This window comes from Mus musculus, chromosome 2 (assembly GCF_000001635.26).
Source record: "Mus musculus strain C57BL/6J chromosome 2, GRCm38.p6 C57BL/6J".
Taxonomy (NCBI): Eukaryota; Metazoa; Chordata; class Mammalia; order Rodentia; family Muridae; genus Mus; species Mus musculus.
In genome coordinates, this window is record NC_000068.7 from 3,748,113 (window position 1) to 3,771,170 (window position 23,058).

Genomic DNA, 23,058 nt, shown 5'->3' on the forward strand with positions numbered 1-23,058 from the left:
CATACATCTATGCATATAAACATAAATACCTACAGGACCGTCCTGCATATTTAGCATTTTAGATATTGTAGATATTTAGCAAAACAACATCACTAGCTTCTCACCTTGGACCTGGAACCTTCCGTAGCTATGGTTTTGACCATATGTACTTTACCGTGCATGGATTTCCTCCTGTGGTGCAGGCCTCAGATTCAGTGAAGAGGGTGTTTGTAGCCCCATAGAGTCTTGCTTCAGTTGACCAGTGGGCACTTGTAGCATGGAGGGTCCAGGACTGGGGAACACCTCTGATGCCTTCTACCCTGCAGCCCACATAGCAGCGGCCAGCACTGTGAGAGCTAGCCCACAGGACAGGGAGTTTCCTGGTCAGTTCAAGGGTGATTTCTCTGTCTTTTGCAACCAAGGATAGCATTTTAAAGGTCTAATGTTTACAGTTGTTTCCCACAGGAAGATGTCTTTCATCCACTTAGTTTAATCTAGTGTATACACTTAGCCTGCTTCCAGTTAATAGTCAAGTGTCTCTCTATACCCACTTTCTTGGTAAAGGATTGAAGACTTGACTAATGGTGTAGCCAGGAAAGAGAAAATGTAACCCTGTTTGGAAAAGCCCTGTCGGAACTTATTAGCAACTCTCCTGGTTTTTCCTCTTTCCCAAACCCAAGTTCACGCAGTCCTACACCACACTGAGACTGGACTGCCCGGGGCAGAATTCCCGGCATAGTTGAGGCCTTACCCCTATTAATTTCTGCCAGATTCCCCAAGCCACAACTGGCCCAGTCCATTTCACACCAGCAAAATTCGCCTTCACCTCCTCCCTGCCCTCTTGCTGACTGTGCCAAAGGCATTGTTATGTAAGTATGCCAAGGGCCAGTGGTTTTGCCAGGGCACTCCCATACCTGGTTGGTGTCCCAGACTTTATGGCTTTCTGCTGCCATTGTCTTGGCTTTGAATTCAGCCTGACAACTTTGACTGTTTGACAAATGTTAGATAACCCACCTCCCTTCCTTTAGTAAATATACCAGTGCTAAGTATTATATGACTTGTACCTGATGGAATAGGCCCTATTTCTCAAGGCCAGTGGAAGGAATTCGTGGGGGAGGTATGCTTGAGGGGTGGGGCAGTGGGAGGGTAGAAGGAGAAAAGATAGAGAAGAAGTCAACTGCTGATTCCAGAACAGGCAAAGCCGGCTTCTCTGGGTAGACACAACAAGCCTGTGTGTGGTGACAAAGCCCAGAGGACAGGCCAGAGATGGCAGTCCGCGCAACAAGGCTGAAGGGTGACGGTAAGGAGAGCTCCAAGGGCGGTAGGCCAGCACGAGGGTTTGGAGATGAGCCTGGGCTGGAGTGCTGCTCTGTTCACTGCAGGGACTTGGGCTTGATGGCTCTGCTTCTCAGAGGGCAGCTCAGCCTCAGTACTGCCAAAGCCCTGTCTGTCTGTCTGTCCAGCTCCCACTGTGCTCGGCAGTGTTTACTCATTGTTTAGCTGTATGCTTAGCTGATCTGTGGTGCGGCTGGCTTGACTTGCTCGGATGCTGAGACTTCTTAAGCTGGTTTCGGTGTGTGGTGTTAGGCATCAAACCCAGGTGCTTTGTGGGCAAGAGCTATACCCCTGAGGTACACCCGGGCCCATTTATTAAGTTCTCTCTTTTGCTGTTACTATGTTACATTTCTTTTTGTCAGCAAGGAAACACTTTGTCTCCTACCATCTGTTTCTCTGCAACTGTCCACGTGGCAGGACCTGGGTCCTGATGTTTTCTTTCTGACACCTGAGCCTGGGGAACCCCTTTGCCCTTTGCTGACTGTCTTAGTGGAACTTTTTTTTTTTTTTTTTTTTTTTTTTTGAGTTTCTATAAGTGAGTAGCCTGGAAATGTTGCTCAAGTTGTGCTTTTGCCTAGCATACTGAACACTTTGGGTTCCATTCCCAGCAACGCACGCGCACACACACACACACCACAGTTACACAGATAGAAGTATTGTTTTGGTATTAAACAGATCTTCGTACTGAGGGGGGGGGCGGGGGGGGAGCCTCACCTGTCATCTCAGCACTGGGGAAGCTGGGACTAGATTACCTTGAGTTTCAGGGCAGCTTGGCCTACAGAGTGAGTTGGAGAGGCCCATTTGGACTACATGAGAGCCTGTCTTATGAAAAGAAAACAGAAATGCGGGGCAGGATTCTTTTAGCAACTCGTTGTACTTTTAAAGGCGCATGGAAACTTCCAGCAGAGCTGCTGTTTGCAGAGCATCATCTCTTCCGAACCGCAAATGCTTGACTTTAGCGATTCTGATCTCGCAGCCATCAGCTCCACTATGCAACCGTTAAACAACCCCCTCTCACAGAGCAGTCACAGATGCCTTTATCTGTGTGTACATCAGGGAGGGGGTTAAAGATTATCGGGAGAATTATATTTGTTCATAGTGATATAGGTCTCCTCTCTCCCTGATGGAAGATGGAAAGCAGACTGGCCGAGAGAATTTTGTTGTTTTGCTTCCATTTATTAAGATGTTTTCCAAAAGCAGTGTCAGAAATTTACTTATAAATAACAAAACAGCTACAATAAATCAAATGTTCAAAAGTAACTTTTCAGAGTTCTTAAAATATAGTGACTCAACACATGCAAATTTCTTTTTTAAAAATATTTATTTACTTATTAGTTTAAGTGTGTGTGTGTGTTGGTGTCTGTGTGTACATGTGCAATGTGCCTATGCAGTGAAGTCACACCTTACATTCTGGATCCCCTTACTTCCACTTTCTTGGCTGTCAGTGCAGCCATTTGCCCCTGAGCCTGGCTCTACCATTCATGTTTAGGTAAGTGAGACAGGATCTTCTGAGCTTCAGGTGGGTCCTCAGTCTTGGAGTCAGTTTGGGAGGTCACAGTGAGCTTTTAGAAGCTGAAGCGATGGGCATGTCAGAATGCGCAGCAGGTAGGAGAATCATGAGACGGGTCCTTTGGAACCTTAACTTCATCTAATTGTAGGGTCTGTCCATGTCACTGTGTATAGTGGCTTATACACAGAAACATTTGAAAGTCACTGATCTGGGATAGTGTAGGTTTTACCCAAGTATTTCAGGGTGAATTTAATTATGCACAGGGGAAGTGCTGGTTACTATGTCTTTCTTAGCTCTTTTCCACAGCTAACTGAGTAGGCTCAGAGGGAGCGTTCTTTAGAATTTAAGAATTTCTGAGTTGGAGGCCAGCCTGGTCTTTTCCAGGACAGCCAGGACTACATAGAGAAACCCTGTCTCAAAAAAAAAAAGAAGCTGGTGGTTACGATGGTGTTGTTTTACTGTGTCCTCCTTCCTTCACTGTCTCCCACTAAGATCTTTCAAGTCATTGTGAGCCACATTCAGCTGATCCCATTGTCACATGAAGCATGACGCACGGAGGAGGTGACCACTCAGACTGTAATTTCCAAATTTAAGTGTATTTTCTTTGTTCTACACTAAATATAATAGTTCCGGATCCTTCATGATAGAATCAAGCTATGTGTCCCCAAAAGCAGATGTCTTAGAAGGTGAGTGTGTGTCACGCACACACACACACACACGCACACACACACACAGTGGACAGTAAGGGAAGGCAGACTAATTCTGTGAGGTCAAATAAGAGAAACTAGTATCCCTTCTACCGTGAAGGCTTTGAAACGTGGGGACTTTGGAGACTGTGGTGGTAAGTGAAGGTAGAAATGAGAGCTGCTGTTGAACTGATAAGTCAGAGGGTGAAACGGATTATTACTTCAATACTGAACATTCATAGATGAAATTAGGATCCTTCCCTCCCTACCTCCCTCCCTTCTTTCCTTCCTTCCCACGGAGTCTTGCTATAAGGCTCAGGCTGGCCTTCAGTTCATGATCCCCTCCCCTTTTCTTCTTTTTTCCTTTGTGGTGCTGAGGATAGAACCCCTGGCCTTATGCAGCTAGGCAAGCGGGGCACCAGCCCTGATGGACTTTCTTCCTAACAGGTTACATGCATTCTGTGTTTAAGTATTTTCTAACTATAAAATGAGGTTTTCTCATATACTTGGAATCTTATTCAGTATGATACTTATAAGATTGCAAACCAGAATTTAGTTCCAGGTTTTGTTCCTTTATTTGTCTTGAAAAAAAAAAAAACTTTTAAAAGAATTGCTCATTCTTTTCCCTTATATTTTTTCTACATTTTACTTTCAGCATTTGATCTCTTTAAGAAGGTAGAATCATTTTTTTTCACATTAGTTTTTTTTTTCCCCCACAAGGGAAGTCATGATACATGCGCCCTTTGTTAGAGAATTATTTTATAATTGTTCATCCGGAAGCAATTCACAAGTTCCTTTATAGCCAACTGTAGTAAGGGTGAAGCTGGTGTTGTGACTGTGCAGACGTGTCATTTGTCTGTGTCCTTCTTATTTACTTAGTCACCAGTCGTCCCTATGTTTGTATATTTAAAGACAGGTTCCTTTAAAAGTAAGCCCTGCCTCTTGCGACACCAACTGTGAGAGAAGTCGGAGCTGAGGGCAAGTCTCTGGGTGCTGAGTTACTGGGTAATGAACCCTGTGGCAGCAAAGGACATGGAAACGTGTGGGACTCGGTTGGCTGCTGGGAGGGTGATGGATTTTCATTGCATTAGGAAGGGCATGGGGTACAGCTCCCACTCTTTACTTGCTCACTGTAGCTGTTAAGAAGGTTTGTTTAAGGAAGACATGTTGCACGTAGTTGAAGTTGGTGTTTGGCTGCAGTACTGTCCGACAGTCATAGGTTGACAGCTGTGCCATGGGTTGCTGGAGTGAGCAAGTAGATGGGGATGTGTTGGTTCCTGGGGCCAGAGCCCTAATACCCAGTAATCAGGGTGGGCCACAGCCTCAGTGGTGGGAGGTTGGTGTTTTCACATACGGTGTGGGAGGGTGGAGCACCACGGGGAGTTGTCTTAGGTACTGTTCTGTGGCTCTGAAAAGGCCGTGACTGAGGCAACACCTAGGAACGAAGAATCGAATCATGGGCTTGCTCTACAGCTTCAGAAGTTAGTCTGTTATCACCATGGTAAAGAGCATGCCAGCACACAGGCAGAAGTAGCTGAGAGTTCTACATCCTCATCTGTAGGCTGGGGGCAGAGGGGGGCAGGAACAGGACTTTTAAACCCCCACAGAATAGATGTGGCCTTGTTGTGGGAAGTATTTGGGTTCTGGGGATGTGAACTCAGGTTGTTAGGTTTCCATGCAAGTATGGGTACTCACTGAGCTGTCTCTCATTCTGAATTTTGAAATTTTTTTTTTATTCAGTTTTGGGGATAGAATTTGGATACTTGCATATTCTAGGCAAGATTCTACCACTGAGCCAGAACCCCAGTGCTGGAGTGTTTTGTAGGCAGTGAGCATCCTTCCGATTCCCCTAAGGATAAAGGTCATTATGCCTTGCAGACATCATGGCACCTGAGGTGTAGCCAGCTTATTCTAGCTCCTCACTGCCTGTGTTCCTTGTTTGCTAGGAAGGCAGTTGCTGTTTTCCTCGGTCTGATTTGCAGAGTTCCCTGTGCCAGCCTGTGGCTGGATAGCCAGCCCGGGGCTTAAGTTGAATCAGCTTCTTAAGTTGAATCAGCTTCAGGATTGGGTGTGTAGGGGGCAGGTTACCCAGGCCACTGTTTATAGCAAGGCAGTAGTTTCTGGGCGCTGAGGTGCTCTTGTCTTTGTTTGTCTTGTGGCTCCTCAGGGCAGCCTGTGGGAAATGGGAAAGTGGAAAGGCCTGGTGTCTTAGGAAGACAGGCCTGCAGAGGGAGTGAAATAATGTGTGGGGTTCATTCTGAGAAAGAGTTGAAGGAGTTGACACCCCTGCGGTGTTCCTGTGCCCACATTGACTACAAATGTGCTTACATCTGGACACCTGCCAAACCTCCTTCCTATAAACGGGTGTTTCCACACAGTGAAGCTGAGGCCCAGGAGGCTTCTATTGAAACCTTCCCATCCTTACTGATTACAGCTTTTGCTATGGAGATGCTGTGGGCTCTAAATACTTAGAAGCCATATATTGTTTCTCATTTTCCCTTTCAGCTTTGGAGCTGAGGCCCAGGGGCTCCTTGGCCAGGAGGCTGCTATGTCCACGAAGACAGGTGAACTTAGTATGAGTTGGTTTGTTCAGCCACCAGCGTGAACTGTGACAGACTGGGTGGCTTGTTCAGCATGTCTTTCTCCTCTTCAGTTCCAGAAGGCTGAGATTCAGACACAAGCTGTGTGGGGTCTCGCTGTGGCTTGACCACTGAGCCATCCCTACAGCTCTTTGTTCCTTATAAGGACACTAATCCTGTCATAAGTCTCGTGGTTTCCTTTAAATCCACGTACCTTTCAAAGAACTCAACTTAAGAAGCTCTCCCTTTGAGGGTGGATTATAGACTTAGCTCCTTTGAATTTTGGGGGAACATAATTCATAACTGTACATGGATGAGGCTGGGTTAATTTTCAACTGAGAGTCATTGCTGCTCCCTTCTCACAGACGCTATGCTGGGTCCGCAAGCCCCCGACTTGCTTTGTAGCTAGGTTGTTCACACTGTTCTGGACACTGAGAAAACAAGCAAAGCCTAAGGGCTTCGGAAAGTCCCTCCCTGCAGGTGAAGAGCCAGTGTGGGGCTTTTCCTGTCTTCCCTCCCCTTCCCACTGTGTCTACAGAGGGTGGTAGAGGCAGGGTTGGACATTGCAGAGAACTCAGGACGCCTATGAACTCTATGCCATTTTAGTGTCAGCTTCAGCTCCTTGTAGGCATGTTATTGGAACCCAAGAGTATCTCACAGTAGACTCTAGAAGGGAGAACTTCATCTTCCTGGAGCTGACAGAAACCAGGAGGTTGTCTCTAAGACCTTGTCTCTAAGCCTCTCTGTATTCTCACTCATAGAACCCATACCGTTGTCTCACTTCAGATTTCCTTGGTGTGTTTCTCTCAGCTCCTGGACACTCAGGGCCCTGTTTTACTCACCGCAGGGCGTCAGGGTCTGCCTCCCAGCCCGTGTTTAGGAGAGAAACATGAAGATGAGTAAATGCTTGGGCAAGCTCTCCCGTTCTGGCCTCAGGCTGGCTCTGTTGTTTTCTTCCTACCTTGCCTTTGATGTCCTTCATAACTAAGTGGCAACTTGTTGTTCACAGAAAAACCCATGAGGTAGCCTGAAGAGAGGTAAGTGGGAAAACAGACTTTAATTAGCTGTATCTGAGCTGTGTAAATAACTGTTCCCGAGGGTTTAGTTAGAGACAGGCGTCCTCCAAAGATGCAGACAAAGATATATCCCAGTCTCCACACTGTAGAAACAGAAATCAGGTCTAGTTGTTGTACATTCTCTTACTAGGAAACATTTTAAGATGTCCAGAAAAACACATAATTGCAACCATTGTTTCTGGCTTGCAAATTTCTTCTTGATAATTATGAAAAGTGAACCTTTGAACTGTTGAGTATGAAGCATCGTTCTGTAGGATTCACACTGTGGTTGCAATGCAGACTTTTCTGACACGGAAACCTGGAATGTGGTAGAATGAGTGACTATTGTTTTACCAGGAAGGACACAGGTGGCAAAGGTGGCAAGTTTGGGATTAGGTTCCGGGTCTTTCTTTAAGGCTTTCTCTTGTACCTTTTTACTCATAACTTCCTGAGCTGGAAGTATGTGCCACACCATCAGTGGAAGCTCCCAGTGACACGTAGGAACTTCTGGAGGAGTGGTCTCACTGAGCTTTCATTAGCAGGGCCAGCCTAGCCAGAAGGACCTGGGTTGTCCTGGAGGGGAAGGTCTGGCCTTCTGCTGTGCTGTGTGGCCTGAAGGAGCCACTTGGGACCTGGGCTCTTGGGGTCGAGGCTGGGTTTGATGGTAAGAGCATCTTCAGGATTTATGGAGGAAGTAGAGACTGAGTTTATTCAGGGAGGGGATGGAAGTGTGGCTTGTGTCCCACTTTGTACCTTCCTCAGGTCCTGGAGATATACTGGGGTCGAGCGTCACTGATGCGGTTTCTCGCTTCTCTGGGTGTCAGTGAGACTGACTCTCTCTTCCCCCACAAATGCAGTTGCTGATGCTTTTGAAAAGGCAGGTGTCAGGGGGATCAGATGTAAAGTAGAGATGGCTTTCTCTGAGAGATCACTGACTGAACACCGTAGTTACTCAGTCTCCAGGGGAAAGGGGGGAAGATGACTGCTGACTTCCTGCAGTCTTGAAATTGGGTTCTTCTGGAAGCACACAAAGCTGCCATGCTGTTATCAAAGTGTGCATCTCATTTAAATAGATTACCAAACATACCATCTAATTATTGACCATGATAGTGCTGGTGTTAGTTACGGTGCCAGAATAACTCCAAATCAGGAGAAAATAGATTTGGAAAAATTGGGAGAGCAACCGGGAGTGAGTGAGGTGGTGTGGTGAGGTAAAATGTGAGCTCAGGGCTGACCTTGGGCTTCCACTCTGTCGGCCTCAGTTTCCTCTTCTGTGACAACAGGGAAGTGGTCCAGGTCTCTCTGCAAAGGTTCAGCCATTAGGTCCTTTGAATGTTGAGCCTCTTGTTTGAATCACTTTGATGAGCTGAGCCCAGTCATGAATTCTCTGCATTAGTATTCAGTTCTTAAAAGCAGGAGTGTTTGAGGCTTTGAAATCGAGTCCAGCAGGAAATTTCTTCTGGTCTGTAATTTCCTTCCACTCAGGAGTGACAGGGCCCCAGTCTGCCTCCGTCCTCCATCAGGAGTTTGAGGCAGTGGGATGACTTCTGATTCGTTTTCCCTCCCACCTTGACTTCTGTGAATATAAATTGGCATGGCATAAATATTTAAGCACTGCATTAATGTTCAGATGAAAGAATCATGCAGAAACCAGAACAATCAAAGTAAATTAGTTAAAATTTGCATAACGTTAAATATGGTAGCCTTTGAGGCTTGTGGACAGTGGTTCCTGGCCAGCCACTGCACCATAGCAGGTAGCAGAGATAACTTACCTGTGCATTTGGTATTTAATTGTTAATGATGTGGGCTGGGATATAATAACGGGCACTTACTAATAAATCTATGTGCAGTCCTCAAATGTGCTGATGGGGTACCCGTCTAGGCATGTGACAGTGGAGATGCTGGCACTAGGGAATGTTAGTAGCTTCCTAAGGAAGGACTGACACACGAGGAAGGAGGAGAGGGTGCCTTGTGCTCCTCAGTTAGGGCAAAGCACAGGCAGGCTCCCGAACGCCAGGTACAGAGAGACACGATTAGTGCAGGGTGTGTGGTTGTAGAACGCTTACTCGATAGCTTGTCGGGCTAAATCTCCAGCTGCACTGGGCCTCAGTTTCCCCATGTGCACAGCATTACATTTATGATCCCTCAGGGGTTGTGAGGCGCACAGCACACAGGACGAAGATGCGGAAATTGTGATTCAGATTGTGTTGGACAGTCTCCTGTGTGGCTTCGGCTGCTGCTCTGGGGCTTAGGTGACTGCAGGTCTCTGTGCTGAGCTTTCCTGCACACAGATGAACCCAAAACAAAGTTCAGGCTAGCTGGGTGGTTTTTCCTCCACTTAATTAATCATGAATATTGTCCCCTTCATTATGTTTTCTAGTGATATCTAATTTTATGCTGAATTATATTCCATTCTTAGATATTTAAATACCATTTCTGCTATTTCAATATTTGAGGTCATGCTGGAATCAATGGTCTTGTTTATTTTTAAGATTTTATTCCTGTGATACACATAGGGATGTGTGTGTGTAGGGGGTGGTGGTGTCTGTACATCTGAGGGCATCAGATCCCCTGGAGCTGGAGTTGAAGGCAGTTATGAGCTATAATGTGAGTATTTTCATTTTCTCCTTCTCGGGTCCTCTGCAAGAGCAGAATGCGCTCTTAACATCTAAGCCATCTCTCCAGCCTCCTGAGGTCAACATTCTTATCTGGATGCTTCTGTCAACATCTGTCTTTTCTCTAGAGCTGGAATTACCCAGTTTAAGAATGTTAATGCCTTTTGCTATATATTGCCAACAACTCTTCAGAAATGGAGTTGTAAAATATACCTTCTCAAAAATAGATTATTAAGAGTAAACTCTAAATACAGGGAATGAGGAGGGAAAAGGTTTGTTTGTTTGTTTTAATGTGTCTGGGCTTAGGTGACAGGGGCAAGAATAGCATGCATTTTTAGAGAAGGTAAACACAAGTCAAGGAGAGTCAGGGAGCAGTGCACAGGCGGGGAGCAGTGCACAGGCTGGTCTGTACTTTTTTTTTTTCAGAGCAGCTTTTATGGTTCAAATTTGAAGGAAAGCCATGATGCTGTGATATATACAATATCGTATATATACTATAACATATAGGCGACTGTGAAAAGCAGGGTAGGCCCTGATGAGCTCTTCTTGCCACAGATGGTAATGTGCTGCTGCCACATGGTCACGGCCTCTCTTTTGCCTCAGTGGAAAGCTGAGGAATGAGATGATGGTGTTCGTGGGATCTTGTTCTGCGTGACTTATCCCTTAGTTATGCGTGTGAGTGTATGTCTAGATGCATGTGTGTACATTGAGTACAGTACCCATAGAGGCCAGAAGAGGGCGTCAGATCACCCTGGAACATGGGTTACATACAGGTGGTTGTGAGCCATTCATTGTGGATGTTGGTAACTGAGCATGGGTCCTCTGGAAGAGCAGTAACTGTTGTAAACTGCCGAGCCATCACTCTACCACAAAGGAATTGGTGTTTGGATTGAATGAAGTGTAAGTTCTTTGTTCTCTTTGGCCCTCTCTAGCCCTGGGACTCACTGCTTGACTCTGGTAGACAGACATAGAGGGAGGATAGATAGGTGAGGAAAACTGAAAACCCGCTCAGAAGGCCTACTCAGTGTGGGTGTGTAGGAGGGGGTCCTAAGGGGCAGAGTGGAGGTCCTCCTGGGGCCTCTGTGGAATCTGAGGGGAGCGCTCTCTATTGGATGTCAGATGCTCTGCAGCCCTCAACACTATGCCAGGCTGGTTGAGTCAATGGGTAAGTTCAACTCCTCTTTCATCAAAATGTTTAACTCTCAAAGGACCTCCAGGTCATCTGGCTTAGCTTTTCCTTTGTACAGATAAGTACATTTTCATTATTCATTTGTTTGTTTAGCAATGATGGAGATCAAACCCAAGGACCCATACATGCCAAACAGGGGCCTTACCATTGAGTTATAGCCCCAGGAAACTGATTATTTTCAGTTGAGCTTCACCATGTAAACAAGTGAAGTTTATGTTGCTCCTTTAAAAAATGTATTTGTTATTACGTGCGTGCCTGTCTTTGTGTTGGAGGGTGTCTGTGTGTGTATGCACATGCTGTGGAGCTCTTTGGAGGTCAGGTAACAGCTCTCAGGATGAGTTCTCTCCTTCCACTGTGGGTCCTGGGCATCAAGTGCAGGTCGTCGGCTGAGCTTATTTGGCTTATCTTACTTGCTGAGCCACCTCCCAGGTCCTGTTTCTTTCTTCCTCCTCCTTTTCTTCCTTGGTCTTCTCTTAATTTGTGGAATCAAAGAGCCTACCTTGGAGTGGAGTTGGATGCTGAGAGTCCTCAGCTCTCACACTAAGATGGCAGAACTGTAGCGGGCACATCTGGTACAGACAGCAGAGCTGAGAGCCAGCTTCACTCTAGTCACTTCTTCGGCCTGGGGTTGTGGGCTCAGGTCTGCCTGCAGTGCTGCTGCTCACAGGGGTGGCTCTTCTTCCTGTGTGGCTCACTGATGCTTCTGAGTAGTCTTGGACAGAGAATGGCTCTCTCCTCTTTATGTTTTAGAAATTATCTGCTAGTTACTGTATTGTAATTCAAAATAATTTTTTTTCTTTTTCCTTGTAGTGACGGAATAATGGCCAGTGCTTTCTTTAGGAGAGTGCCAGTGGCTCTGAGCACACCTTGTGCCTTTTACCACTGGGTGACACTCTTAGACCAGAGTGCTGTACCAGTGGAACCCAGGGCCCTTGAACCTCAGACTTCTTCAAAACACTTTATGCAGGAGAAAGGGACACTCTTCCATCTAAAGTGCATACTGGCCACTCTCAGACATGATAGGTATTATGTATCAGTCTGAAGCAATTTTTAAGGCCAGTGAGTATTGGGCAATCAATTATTAACAGGATCATCAATTAGGCAGCCTTTCAGTTGCTTGGAGGTTTATTTAGATTCATGTGTTGCATATTAACTAGCTACTAATTATTTCAGGGGAACATTTATATGAACTTATTATTCTAGTATTTATTTTGCACCTGACACAAATCTGTGTTATCTGTTGGTGGCTAAAACCTTGGTGATGGCTTGCACATACTAATGGATGTCACAGCAAACCTTTGGCAGTCAGAAGACAGTATGAGGAAGTTGTTTCTGTCCTTTCCTCATGTTAAATTTGGGAACTGAACTGAAGTCCTCGGGGCTGGCACACATGCCTTTTCTGCTGATCCGTTCTCCAGCCCAGTCCTGTGTATGGACTTCCACTGAGCCATCTTAAGAGGAAGCAGAGCAGTTACTTGGGAAAATGAACACAGGTTCCCTGTACAGATCTCTAGCAAATAGAACTTGTCTAGAACTTGTGCCAAGCACTTGAGAGCAGGTTAGAGAAGGACTTTGCTCAGAGCGTGTGCTGGCCTGCCTGCCCTCCTTGTTTCACGGCTTCTTTTGTAAACCCAAGGCCCACCGTCTAGGCTTGGCATGAATAGCTCCTAGTCACATTCAGCGGAACAACATGTGGTATTTCTCAGGACAAGGAATTTGGAAGAGTCAGGTCTCTCCTCTGCTGGCTTAAGAGGAGGGATGACAAAAGTTAGAATTTTAGGATCCTGACAGAAGTATTTACTGTATCCCATGGGGACAGAAAGAAATGACAGTGGCAGAGTCAGAGAAGAAAGAACCTAGTGAGGTTAGTGACTCCAGTGTATTTTGATCCCTCAGTATGTGCATCCTCCAGTTAGTACATTGTTGGGTGACCCTTAGTGTGATACCCAGTGCAGGGGGTGGGTGGGCTGTGGCAAGCAAAGCAATGTGAATGGAGTAAGACTTGAGGCACAGCAGGTCTCATGGGACTCAACCAAGGGCACAAGTAATTGACAGCCCCAGATTTCTAATAGATGGTGTCATGGTGTGACTGCTTCTGCTTCATGTGGCTTAGGCAAGAGGCATTGTGCTTGAGGTGGGAAGAGGTGGTGGCCAGAGGTCTTTCTGCTGTGCTGTTAGAATCTGTCTTTGCAGAGACACACCAGAGATGGTGTACTGGCTAGTTTTGTGTCAACTTGACACAGCTGGAGTTACCACAGAGAAAGGAGCTTCAGTTGAGGAAATGCCTCCATGAGATCCAGCTGTAAGGCATTTTCTCAATTAGTGATCAAGGGGGAAAGGCCCCTTGTGGGTGGGGCCATCCCTGGGCTGGTAGTCTTGGGTTCTATAAGAGAACAGGCTGAGCAAGCCAGGGGAAGCAAACCAGTAAAGAACATCCCTCCATGGCCTCTGCATCAGCTCCTGCTCCCTGACCTGTTTGAGTTCCTGACTTCCTTTGGTGATGAACAGCAGCATGGAAGTGTAAGCTGAACAAACCCTTTCCTTCCCAACTTGCTTCTTGGTCATGATGTTTGTGCAGGAATAGAAACCCTGACTAAGACAGATGGTATGGAAAGTTAGCTTCTAGGGCAGAGGACTAAGTGTTAAGTCCTTGGGAGCAGGAGAGCGCTGGGTTGAATCTTCCACTTCAGTTGAGATAAGAGGGAGCTATCCCATTTAGGAATACTATGTTGTTTACAAACAAGCTAGGTCTTTGAAAGATGTATGGAGTTTTCATTGTTCTGGAGGATGGAATTATATGTGGGAGGAAAACCATAAGAGATGGGTGTGTGTGTGTGTGTGTGTGTGTGTGTGTGTGCTCGCACGCGTGTGCGCATGTGTGTGTAAGGCTGCTGTGGGAGAGCTGGATCCTGATATTAGAAGTCTGCCTGACGACCTGATTATGGAAACATGGGAAGGAGGCCAGGCAGCTGTGCACCATCTCCTCGGGTGATGGATAGAGATGCTTTGCTTCTGGGACTTTGATCTGATTAGATTAGTAGCACATTGGTTTGTCTAAGACAAGGAAGGATGGTCAGGAGAAATGGAGCCCAGAGAGGAGCAGGTTGGCAATTACTACTTGGGATGAGAAGTGAAGAGGGAATGAGGCTCCTGGCGGTGGAAGAGGATGGGTTTCAAATACATTGATGGACAAGAATCCAGGATGGATTGGTTCTTCATGGAGGCTTTGAGAGGACGCCACCCAAGATGGGTGTGCAATAAGGAGGTTAGAAGGACACAGGATGGCTTCTGCCAATCGGAGGCTGGCATGAAAGGTGGCACAGTGGACATGTGCATTAGCCTGGGTTTGTGTGGGTGATTGCTGCTGCAGTGGCAGCTAGTAGGGCGAGGTCTGCTGGCCTGTGGCCCCTCAGTCTGTGTAGTGTCCAGTACTGCTGTAAATAAAGAATGAGGTGAGGTGTGGCTGTACACTGGTCCCGAGGTGGGTGCAGAAGCCCACAGTCAGCATGTTAGAGCCCAAGCTAGAAAAGATGGCGACGGCCCTTAGGCTTACTGTAGAAATGGCTCATATGGCAATGTGAAGGGAGAGTTTGCATTGTTTTCAGATGCAATTGTGGGGGGTTAGGGTGTAAGGCTCTGGACCTGTTCTTGGACACCCTTGTCACTGAGGGCTAAGAAGCAATAAGCTTTGGTGCAGACCCCAAAGACTGGCTTTCTAATGCAGCAGATGGGCAACAGCTTCAACTTGGAGAAGAGGCTAAGGAGACTGTTAACTGTAGGGAAGCCAGAAGCCAATTAGTCCTGAGAACGTTTCTTGATAGGATAGGGATGGGAGCTGGAACTTGTGCAGTGTTACTGAGCAGCGGAAGAACCACATTGCTGTTTTTAGTGATGCATTTCCTGTCTTGGCTGCCTGTGGACCATACTTCTCATGCATGGACCTTGAGGGCCATGAGTACAGGACCTTTTATCTGAAAGAGCCTCTGATTAGCAAAGAGTCACAACCTGCCCTCAGAGGACGATTGAGGAGGAGGGTGTGTCTTAGGGTTTCTGTTGCTGTGATGAAACACCATGACCAACAAGCTAGTTGGGGAGAAAAGGGTTTATTGGGGTTACATTTCCATACTGGCATTTACTGGTGAAGGGAGTCTGGACAGGAACTCAGAACAGGGTAGGAACCTGGAGGCTAGAACTGATGCAGAAGCGGGGAGCTGATTATTGGCTTGCTTCCCATAGCCTGCTTTCTTATAGAGCACAGGACCACTGGCTCAGGGATGGCACCACCCACAATGGGCTGACCCCTCCCCCATTTTCCACTAATTGAGAAAATGCCTTACAGCTGGATCTCATGGAGGCATGTCCTCGACTGAGGCTTCTTCCTCTCTGATGACTCTAGTTTGTGTCAAGTTGACACACAAAACCAGCCAGTGCAGGATGTTTGCTAAGGCTTTTCCCTTTGTGATATTTTCTCAAGAGTCCTCAGACTCAGTCATTTGCTGGCCTAATCCCTAATTGATTCCTGGGTTTGATAACCCAATCTGTTGTTAGGACCTCGGATGATACTAAGCAGGTATTGGGCTCTGGCTTCTATCTTCATCACACTGCGCTGTTTCCACGTCTTCGAGTGGGCTAGCTGTCTGGTGGCCTTGCATAGATGTGCTTCTGATTGCCAGGGCCAAAGAAGCTTTCTCCCACTATTATACACACCTTAAAGAATTAAATAATATTAATAATATAGCTTATCATGGCATTCTAAACTCTGCCCTTAAAGGATCTGAGACACCTAAACATTGTCTCTCATAGCCTGCCATGTGGAGAGTTTTTATGTATGCATGTATGTATGTGTGTGTGTATGTATGTGTATTTATTCTGTGATCCTGCCCTGGCTTCTGTAGGCAAGCTCCCTGCCTCTGAGCCATATCCCAGCCTGGCACTGGTGTCTTTTTATTTGCCTTGTCTTCAGATTTGTTTCTAAAGTTGTCTGAATATTCACCTTCCTTTCTAAATGGGCTTATTCAATAATTGTCCTTTACTCTGGCTTTCCTCATAATTGGCCAACTTTAGACACGGTGTGTTTTTGGCAGTGCTGGCTGTTGAATGGCTAGAAGGTAGAGGGAATACAGTTAGTTGTATTACCCACTAGCATTCTTGGAAAGCAGCCCAAACTTTTGCTTGCTGATTGGCAGCATCACACTCTTCTGATGAAGCCACAGTGCAATCTAGGGTGCTACCCGGACACACCATTCTCCTTCCTGTAGCCACGGTACAGACATGAACAGCTTGTGGTTAATTGGCAGTATAAATTCACAGTAACACCAAAACTCGATCTTACACACACAGGCCTAGTGAACGTTCTGTCTGATGTCAGCAACATGGAATGTAGACTTGTAAACTATCATAGTGGCTGTCAGCTCATTGCTTATCTGCCTGCGCCTTTGCATAGGGTTTCATGGAGCATTATACAAGCAATGCGTCTGTGAGGAGCTCCCCTCATTTCTGTTTCCATCCTTTTGGAGTTCCATCAACTGGTGGTTAATTCATGTTCCACGAGATATGTGGGGGAGTAAATGCATTGCAAATGTGGACTGGGTGTACCTGCTTTTCTATAAGACCTCTGACATTTATGTCACTGGCCTATGTTCAGGACATATATTTATGCAGAGCAGATTACCAAAAAGCCCAATGAGAGAGGAGGCCACTCAGTTGAAGAGATCGGACTGAATCAAGGAGATTGGGGAAGTTCTTGAGGGTTTCTAGGCCTTGGCAGGATGGGATCCACTCAGGGCCTGGCCTCTCGGGGATTTTCTTTCTCTACTTTTTCACTTTCTGTCCCTTCTCTTTCACCCTTCTGTGTCAAGACTGGAAAAAAAAATGAACAGAGCCATTGACTTGGTTCATCCATATTAACTCATCCTGTCAGACTTGTAGGATGCAGTCATCATCCATTTTCCTGGCACCTTCATTAACGGAGAGGTAGATGTTGAGCTGGTATGTTGGGGCACGGATGGGCACTGCTGGCCTCAGGTGGGTCCCACAGGACTTCTCATGCTTAGAACATGCCACAGCTATTGGATTGTTGGCTCTGATTTCCAGTTAAGAAAGTTGAGATGCAGAGTAAGCCATTTAATTAAACAAAACCACATAACTGTTGAATGACCTAAGCAAGGGCCTATCTAGGGTCACTGGTCCTCAGGCCAGCTCCTTCTCATTGTGTGCATACATGGATGGACATGTAATGCATGCTTTATATAATAGCCAGTGGAACCTTATGGAAAGTATATAAAGCAGACAGAATAAAAATGTTCCAAGATGCAGTATAGTATTAACATGCATCCATTTTATTCTGTTAAGTTTAGATGTAGGATTACTATGCCTACATTTCTAATGAGATGTGAGGCCAAATTCTAATAGCATTGTAACAACAAAGTGATTCTTAGTTGATAGTCTCAACAGCAGTGTTATATAAACTGTGTTCACTGAGGTGTGTTTATTATGCCTACAGAGAAGGTATCCACAAGAAAGTGCCATGTGATGATCTGTGTAACCAAACTGGTATTATTAGCACATGGAACACCATACTGTAGAATTGCCCTCCTCCCACCTTATGTCTTCCCTTCACCATCCATGCCTAAGGTAACATGATATCGAACAAGGGGTTGTTTGACTGCTATTTACTTAAATTAGACACCCAGATGGTTCTTTTGTACTACTGGCACCTGATTGGCCCTGACACTGGTCCAGTTTATCATGGCTATTGGTATGTGCTCTGACTATTGGGTATTTTTGATTCCCCTTCATTGTGCCTTCATCTTTCGCCATCTTCTAAATATAAAGTATGCTCCTTGTTTAAAAATACATTGGTGGGGGAGGGGAGCTGAAAAAAAAACTGATGAGAAAGTGAGTTTGGACATTTTCCCAAGAACGTCATTATGTGGTGTTTGGACAGCAACATATTGGGAGCAGATCAGTTGAGATTATATCACTATTTTAAATGGGCCACTTGGGAATCCTAGGGTCCCCTCTAACCGTCATAGAGCTTGGCAGAATATGAAAAAGTAACACTGCTGTGTTTATGCAGATAATCCCAGAGGAGCGCCTTTTCCCAGCCTTTCTCCTAGCAGATTTGTGTCCACAAAGGGTCCTTCAAGTATTTGTCAAATGCTTTTGGGTATCAGACGATGGCTCCTTGTGGTAGAGTGAGTTTGTAGGTTCACCTCAAGGCCAGGCTGTCCTAAACACTGGCAGATGAGGCCAGTTCCGCTGGAGAGAGAGACTTGCACTAACTCATTTTCCTGTCTGTCTGGGAATCCAGGGGCAGAGGGAGGAGATTGCTATGGATCCAAGAAGCCCCTTCCAGTTTTCAGGCTGATCCACGCCTAAGTTTGCCAGCTACTGTCTTAAGTGTTTTGGGGATCTCAGCTCCTAGCGTTTGCCAGTCTTCTGGAGCCAGTTTGGGGAATAGGTTCTCGGAAAGAATGTCTTGAAATACTTTTAGCATTCTGGGAGTAGTTGTTGCAGTTCAAAAGTTCAGTTATTTGGGACTGACTGAATTCTGCTGTATGTGTACGCATGCATCTGGTATATACATTGCCACGTCCTGATGCTTCCAGATAGAATTGGATTTAAAAAAAAAATTGGGGCAAATGAAAATTGGCATAATCTCTAAATTCTGATTTTCAACCACGAAAGGTTAGTTTTTTTGCATTTTGTTTGTTTTATGTACAGATGTGCAAAGATGGACCAAGAATAATAGCCTGATGGTGCAGCTCAGCCACAATAAGTGTGTGTTCTCTTGGCTTGGTGGGGAAGGTTTACATTGGGAATCATTATCTAACTCAGAAAAGCACTGTCTGTGGCCATTAGAATGCAGTGTATTACCTCGGTAATGTGGTAGGCAGGCCTTTTTAACTCTGCCATAAGGGTCTGTGTTTGTAGCTTTGCTGGTAGAACTGTGGGATGCTGGGCTGGGGAGAGCACTTAATAGTTAAAGATGCTTATTGTTAAGCGTGAGGACCGAGTATGATCCCAGCGTCCATAGAAAGCGTTGGGCACGTTGGAGTGCACAGGCAACTACAGCACTGGGGAGGCAGAGATGGGGCGGCGGCACTGGCGGCGCGGCGGTGGTGGTGGTGGTGGTGGTGGTGGTGGTGGTGGTGGTGGTGGTGATGGTGGTGATGGTGGTGGTGGTGGCAGTGTGGAGTTCTGTGAGCTCACGAGAGGCCCTGTATCAAAAAACAAGGTAAAAGCCCCTGAGGAATGACTGTTGGATTTATCCTCTGCCCTCCACACCTAAATCTCACACACACACACACACACACACACACACACACACACACACACACACAGACACACACACACACACACACACACTCATATACAACACACTATGCATCCACATGTACTTACTTACTGTTACTAATGAGGAAACTGTATTATTCATTTGAATTCATGATTAGAAGAAAATATGACCCAAAGAAGATAGATATCTCTAGATAAAATATGTAATGGTGTCGGCTATAGCTTGGCTAGCAACACCGCCTACTCAAGTACTCACTCATATCCTGGGTAATAGCACATTGCTGCCACATTATTTCATTCATTTTCAAAGACAGCTGGGGAACTGAAGTCATGGAAGTTACGGCTTGTCTAACCACTCAGTTGTCTTTCTTTAATTAAGCCAGCACTGATTTTTCTTCCCTTGACTGATACTTGATAAAAACCAAACAGCAGCAGCAGCAACATACATAAAAAACTTACTTTATGAAAGATCGTTAAACCATTATTTCATATGCAAATCATCACTTACTTAAAATTCAAATACTGGTCTAAAGTTTAAGGTGATTTGGATTGCATTTGTTCCCTGATAGATCAGAAATAATTTATCTGTTTTCTTTTCTCCAAGACAGCAAAGAAATATATAAAGGTTTCACATTAGTCAATAAATATTGGCTGCTGAGGTATTTCATATTCTCATTTCAAATAAGATTAACTTAATAATTTATAATTGACTGAGGGCGAATTAAGGAGCTTCACCTAAGCAGATGTTTTCATGTAAAGGGAAATCAATCCACGTCTCAGGTTACACACGAGCCCACCACTAATGTGCCATAAAAATAAAACCTAGAGGGGGCTTAAGAGTGTGACTGCCAATATTTCCAGAGAGAAAGACATACTAAACACAGTGATAAATTATTGCAGTCTTATGTAACAGAATTGTGCCAATTTCTAATCAATTACAGATAACTTATTTTTCATCAACTAAATGTAACTTTAGAAGTTTAAGCTTTTTTATTGTTTCATTGTTGAGATTCTATTCTTGGTTGTACTTCCTGCCACTGAGAGTTGGTAATAGTCAGTTGTATACTTTATATTTTTATCTGGTCTAAATCATTGTGCTAGTCTAGATAGCTTTCCTCTAAAATATGTGGAAATTTCTAGAATACTGACTATGTTAAAAAATAAAATAAAGTTGTCTATTTGATCACTTTAAAGAGGTAGAGGAAGAAGGGTCATTGTAAGCTTAAAGCCAGCCAGATCTACATAGAAAGTTCTAAGCCAGACATGGCTAGATTGCAAGACTCTCAAAACACAAACAAACAAACAAACAGATTTAAAATGTATAAATCTGATACTTGTTCCATGGCAGCCATGATGCTGTTTTTGATCTCAATAAGACTCTGTAAGACAGCAAAATAATTTCCTAGAGACCTATTACTTTCACATTGGATAAAATATACTTAATATCCTTTCATTTTCATGTTTCAAAGGAAGAGTCAAAGATGATTAAAGGGCTCTTTGAAGCGGTCAGGGCTTGGTCACTTCACATTCTGTAGTCAGGGACTGAACCATAGTTACTTTTATAAATGTATTAGGATGTGAAGAACTGACTATTAAGTCTAAAGTAGCTGTATTATCAATAAAGCAATACACTGAGTTGGGGTATTGTTTTTTAAATATGTAATTATATTTCTTTTCATGAAAAATCATACATAAATTGTTACGTTTATTTAAGATGAAATTGTACAGCCGATAAGAGAAGAGAGAATCCACATTGTAGATTCCTTTTGTGAGGGCATGAAGAAGTCTGTACACAATTGAGCATATTCCATGTTTAAAGGAAGAAAGTAAATAAATGCAAACAACTCCATAAAAAAAAAAAAAAAAAACTTACTTTATGGTCCAGTTACTTGGTCAGTAACATCAATATGATGAGAATATCTTGTGTTAATGTCAAGAAGAAATCCCTCATGTAAGGATACTTACTTCTAGACTCCCCCCCTTACTCCTAGACTTTTCTATCACATCTTTATTCTCAGCCTTCTTGGTTGCTTAATGCTCAGTGAAGAACCCCACCTTGCCTCCCTGAGCGTATTTCCAAAGGCCAAGGAAGTCATGTGGCTCAGGAGCGCCCTCTTCTGGCAGCTAACCGCTAACCCCTGACTTGGTTACTTCTTTTAAATACTCTCCATAGAACCTCCATAGAATCCTAGGTGGCTGAAGAAGAGGAGGAAACCAGTCTTTGCAATAAAGGGATGGAATGTTTCGTGTAGATTTCAGTGCAGACTAAAGAGAGGAGGTGATTCCGTAGTTGTCGGAGGCCAGAGTTTAATTACAGTCAGGATGTTAGGAAAATCTTCCTGAAAGACTTGGCCACGTATCTGTATCTGATTCGGCTTGGTGTAAGGTGGATTAGAAAGGAGCATCATGCCTGCTAGGAGCAGCAGCAATGGCGAGGGCCTGCAGGTGGAGGAAGGGCCAAGGAGAGGGAAGGTGCGGTACATAGTATTTATGCCAGTTCAGTCAGAGCGTGGGCTTTGTGAGGACACGTCCCCACATGATCAGAATTCTGTTGTCAGGCTTCAGTAACCACGGACAGGATGGCTGACAGGAAAGAGCATCAGGTAAGAACGTCACAGAGATGGCTACTTCTTTGCTTTTGTTGTGGGTGCAGAGTGAAAAGCCAAGGAGAAGTGCCCCTATGTAGCTCCCAGCTCCTGTCCCAGCCGCTCTGTGGTAAAGCCATCCAGGACACAGGGAGACACTACTTCCCTTTCCAGACCCCTTTGCTGTAGTCTGGAGGAGCTGTATTGCACACACCTTCTGCTTGGCCTGCAGAAGACTCTGAGCCTGCGCATGGGACTTGGGCTGCGGGGCTCTTGTGCCCACCCTCTGACTCCAAGACAGAGAAAATGAAGACAGTGCTGGCCCTGTGCTTAGATCAGAACTCATGCAGGTTCACCCTGGGTCCTGCCCAGGGTCTTGTCTGGTAGGAGACCCCCACTTGGGTGCTTCTCACCGACTGTTACTGTGGGGGAGAGGTCCTAGAAACTCTAAAAGAGAAATCACCCACTTGTGCCCCAGCATCCTGGCCTACGGCTCCTCTCCCCTGTTGCTGACAGCTACCCCATTCTTTCCCTGCCTGCCTCCTCCCTGAAACTTTGACCTTTGGAGTCCCTCCTGCTCTGAAAAGATGTCATGGCTTAGGATAGAGAAGCAGGTCCTTTTATGGAAGCAGGCAGCATACTTTGTCTACTGATTAACCAGAGTGAATCTGCTCTGGGCTCTTTTAGACAGGTTAGGCTGTAGAGCGGTGCCTTGTGCATTTGAGATTTCAAGCAGACAGCACAGCCCCTTTAGCCAGGGAGCAGTGGAGCTGAAGTCAGGCTGGCTGTGATGGGCTCCCTTACTCACTATGTGCAAGGTTTGTATTTCTCTCTCTGATTAAGGCTGCAGGAGTTCTCAGTTAAAATGTCCACAGTGTTTTGGGAATGTGTGGGTTCTCTGTTATGTTTTCCTCATTTGGTAGCTCTGAGCCTTCATATTATACAGTGTTGCCTCAAATATTTAATTATGATGCAGTTATAGCTGCTTTTATATTTTAATTGACTTGGTCTTTAGACATTTAGTAGCTTTATTTTCATGTTAATTAAAAAATTTTTTTTACAACACTTGATGTAAAAAAGAAAAAGGTGGGCATTGCAGTTTGGCAAACCTGGGTTTGGGGATTAGTGGACGGCAATTTGGTTTTAGCACTATGGCACTAGCAGTATAAGTACCAGCATGGTATAATCTTGTTTCTCTGAGTGTTGGTGTAGAGTCTGAGTCTTTTA

The 23,058-nt window shown here is 45.1% G+C and overlaps 1 protein-coding gene across 5 annotated transcripts in view; it reads left to right on the plus strand.

The window, feature by feature from the left end:
• Positions 1 to 23,058, plus strand: part of Fam107b (family with sequence similarity 107, member B) — a 77,331-nt gene that overhangs the window by 43,301 nt on the left and 10,972 nt on the right. The window contains exon 2 of one of the 5 annotated variants that reach the window (XM_011238984.3): positions 6,016 to 6,074. The exons of 2 other annotated variants lie outside the window; for them this stretch is intronic. In XM_011238984.3, coding sequence (XP_011237286.1) covers positions 6,059 to 6,074 — 16 coding nt within the window. In that variant the 5' untranslated portion in view covers positions 6,016 to 6,058. Of the gene's footprint in view, positions 1 to 1,141; positions 1,280 to 6,015; positions 6,075 to 22,525; positions 22,650 to 23,058 lie in introns of those variants that run through there. 2 more of the 5 variants (XM_006497519.3, XM_006497520.3) reach the window with 2 other exon arrangements.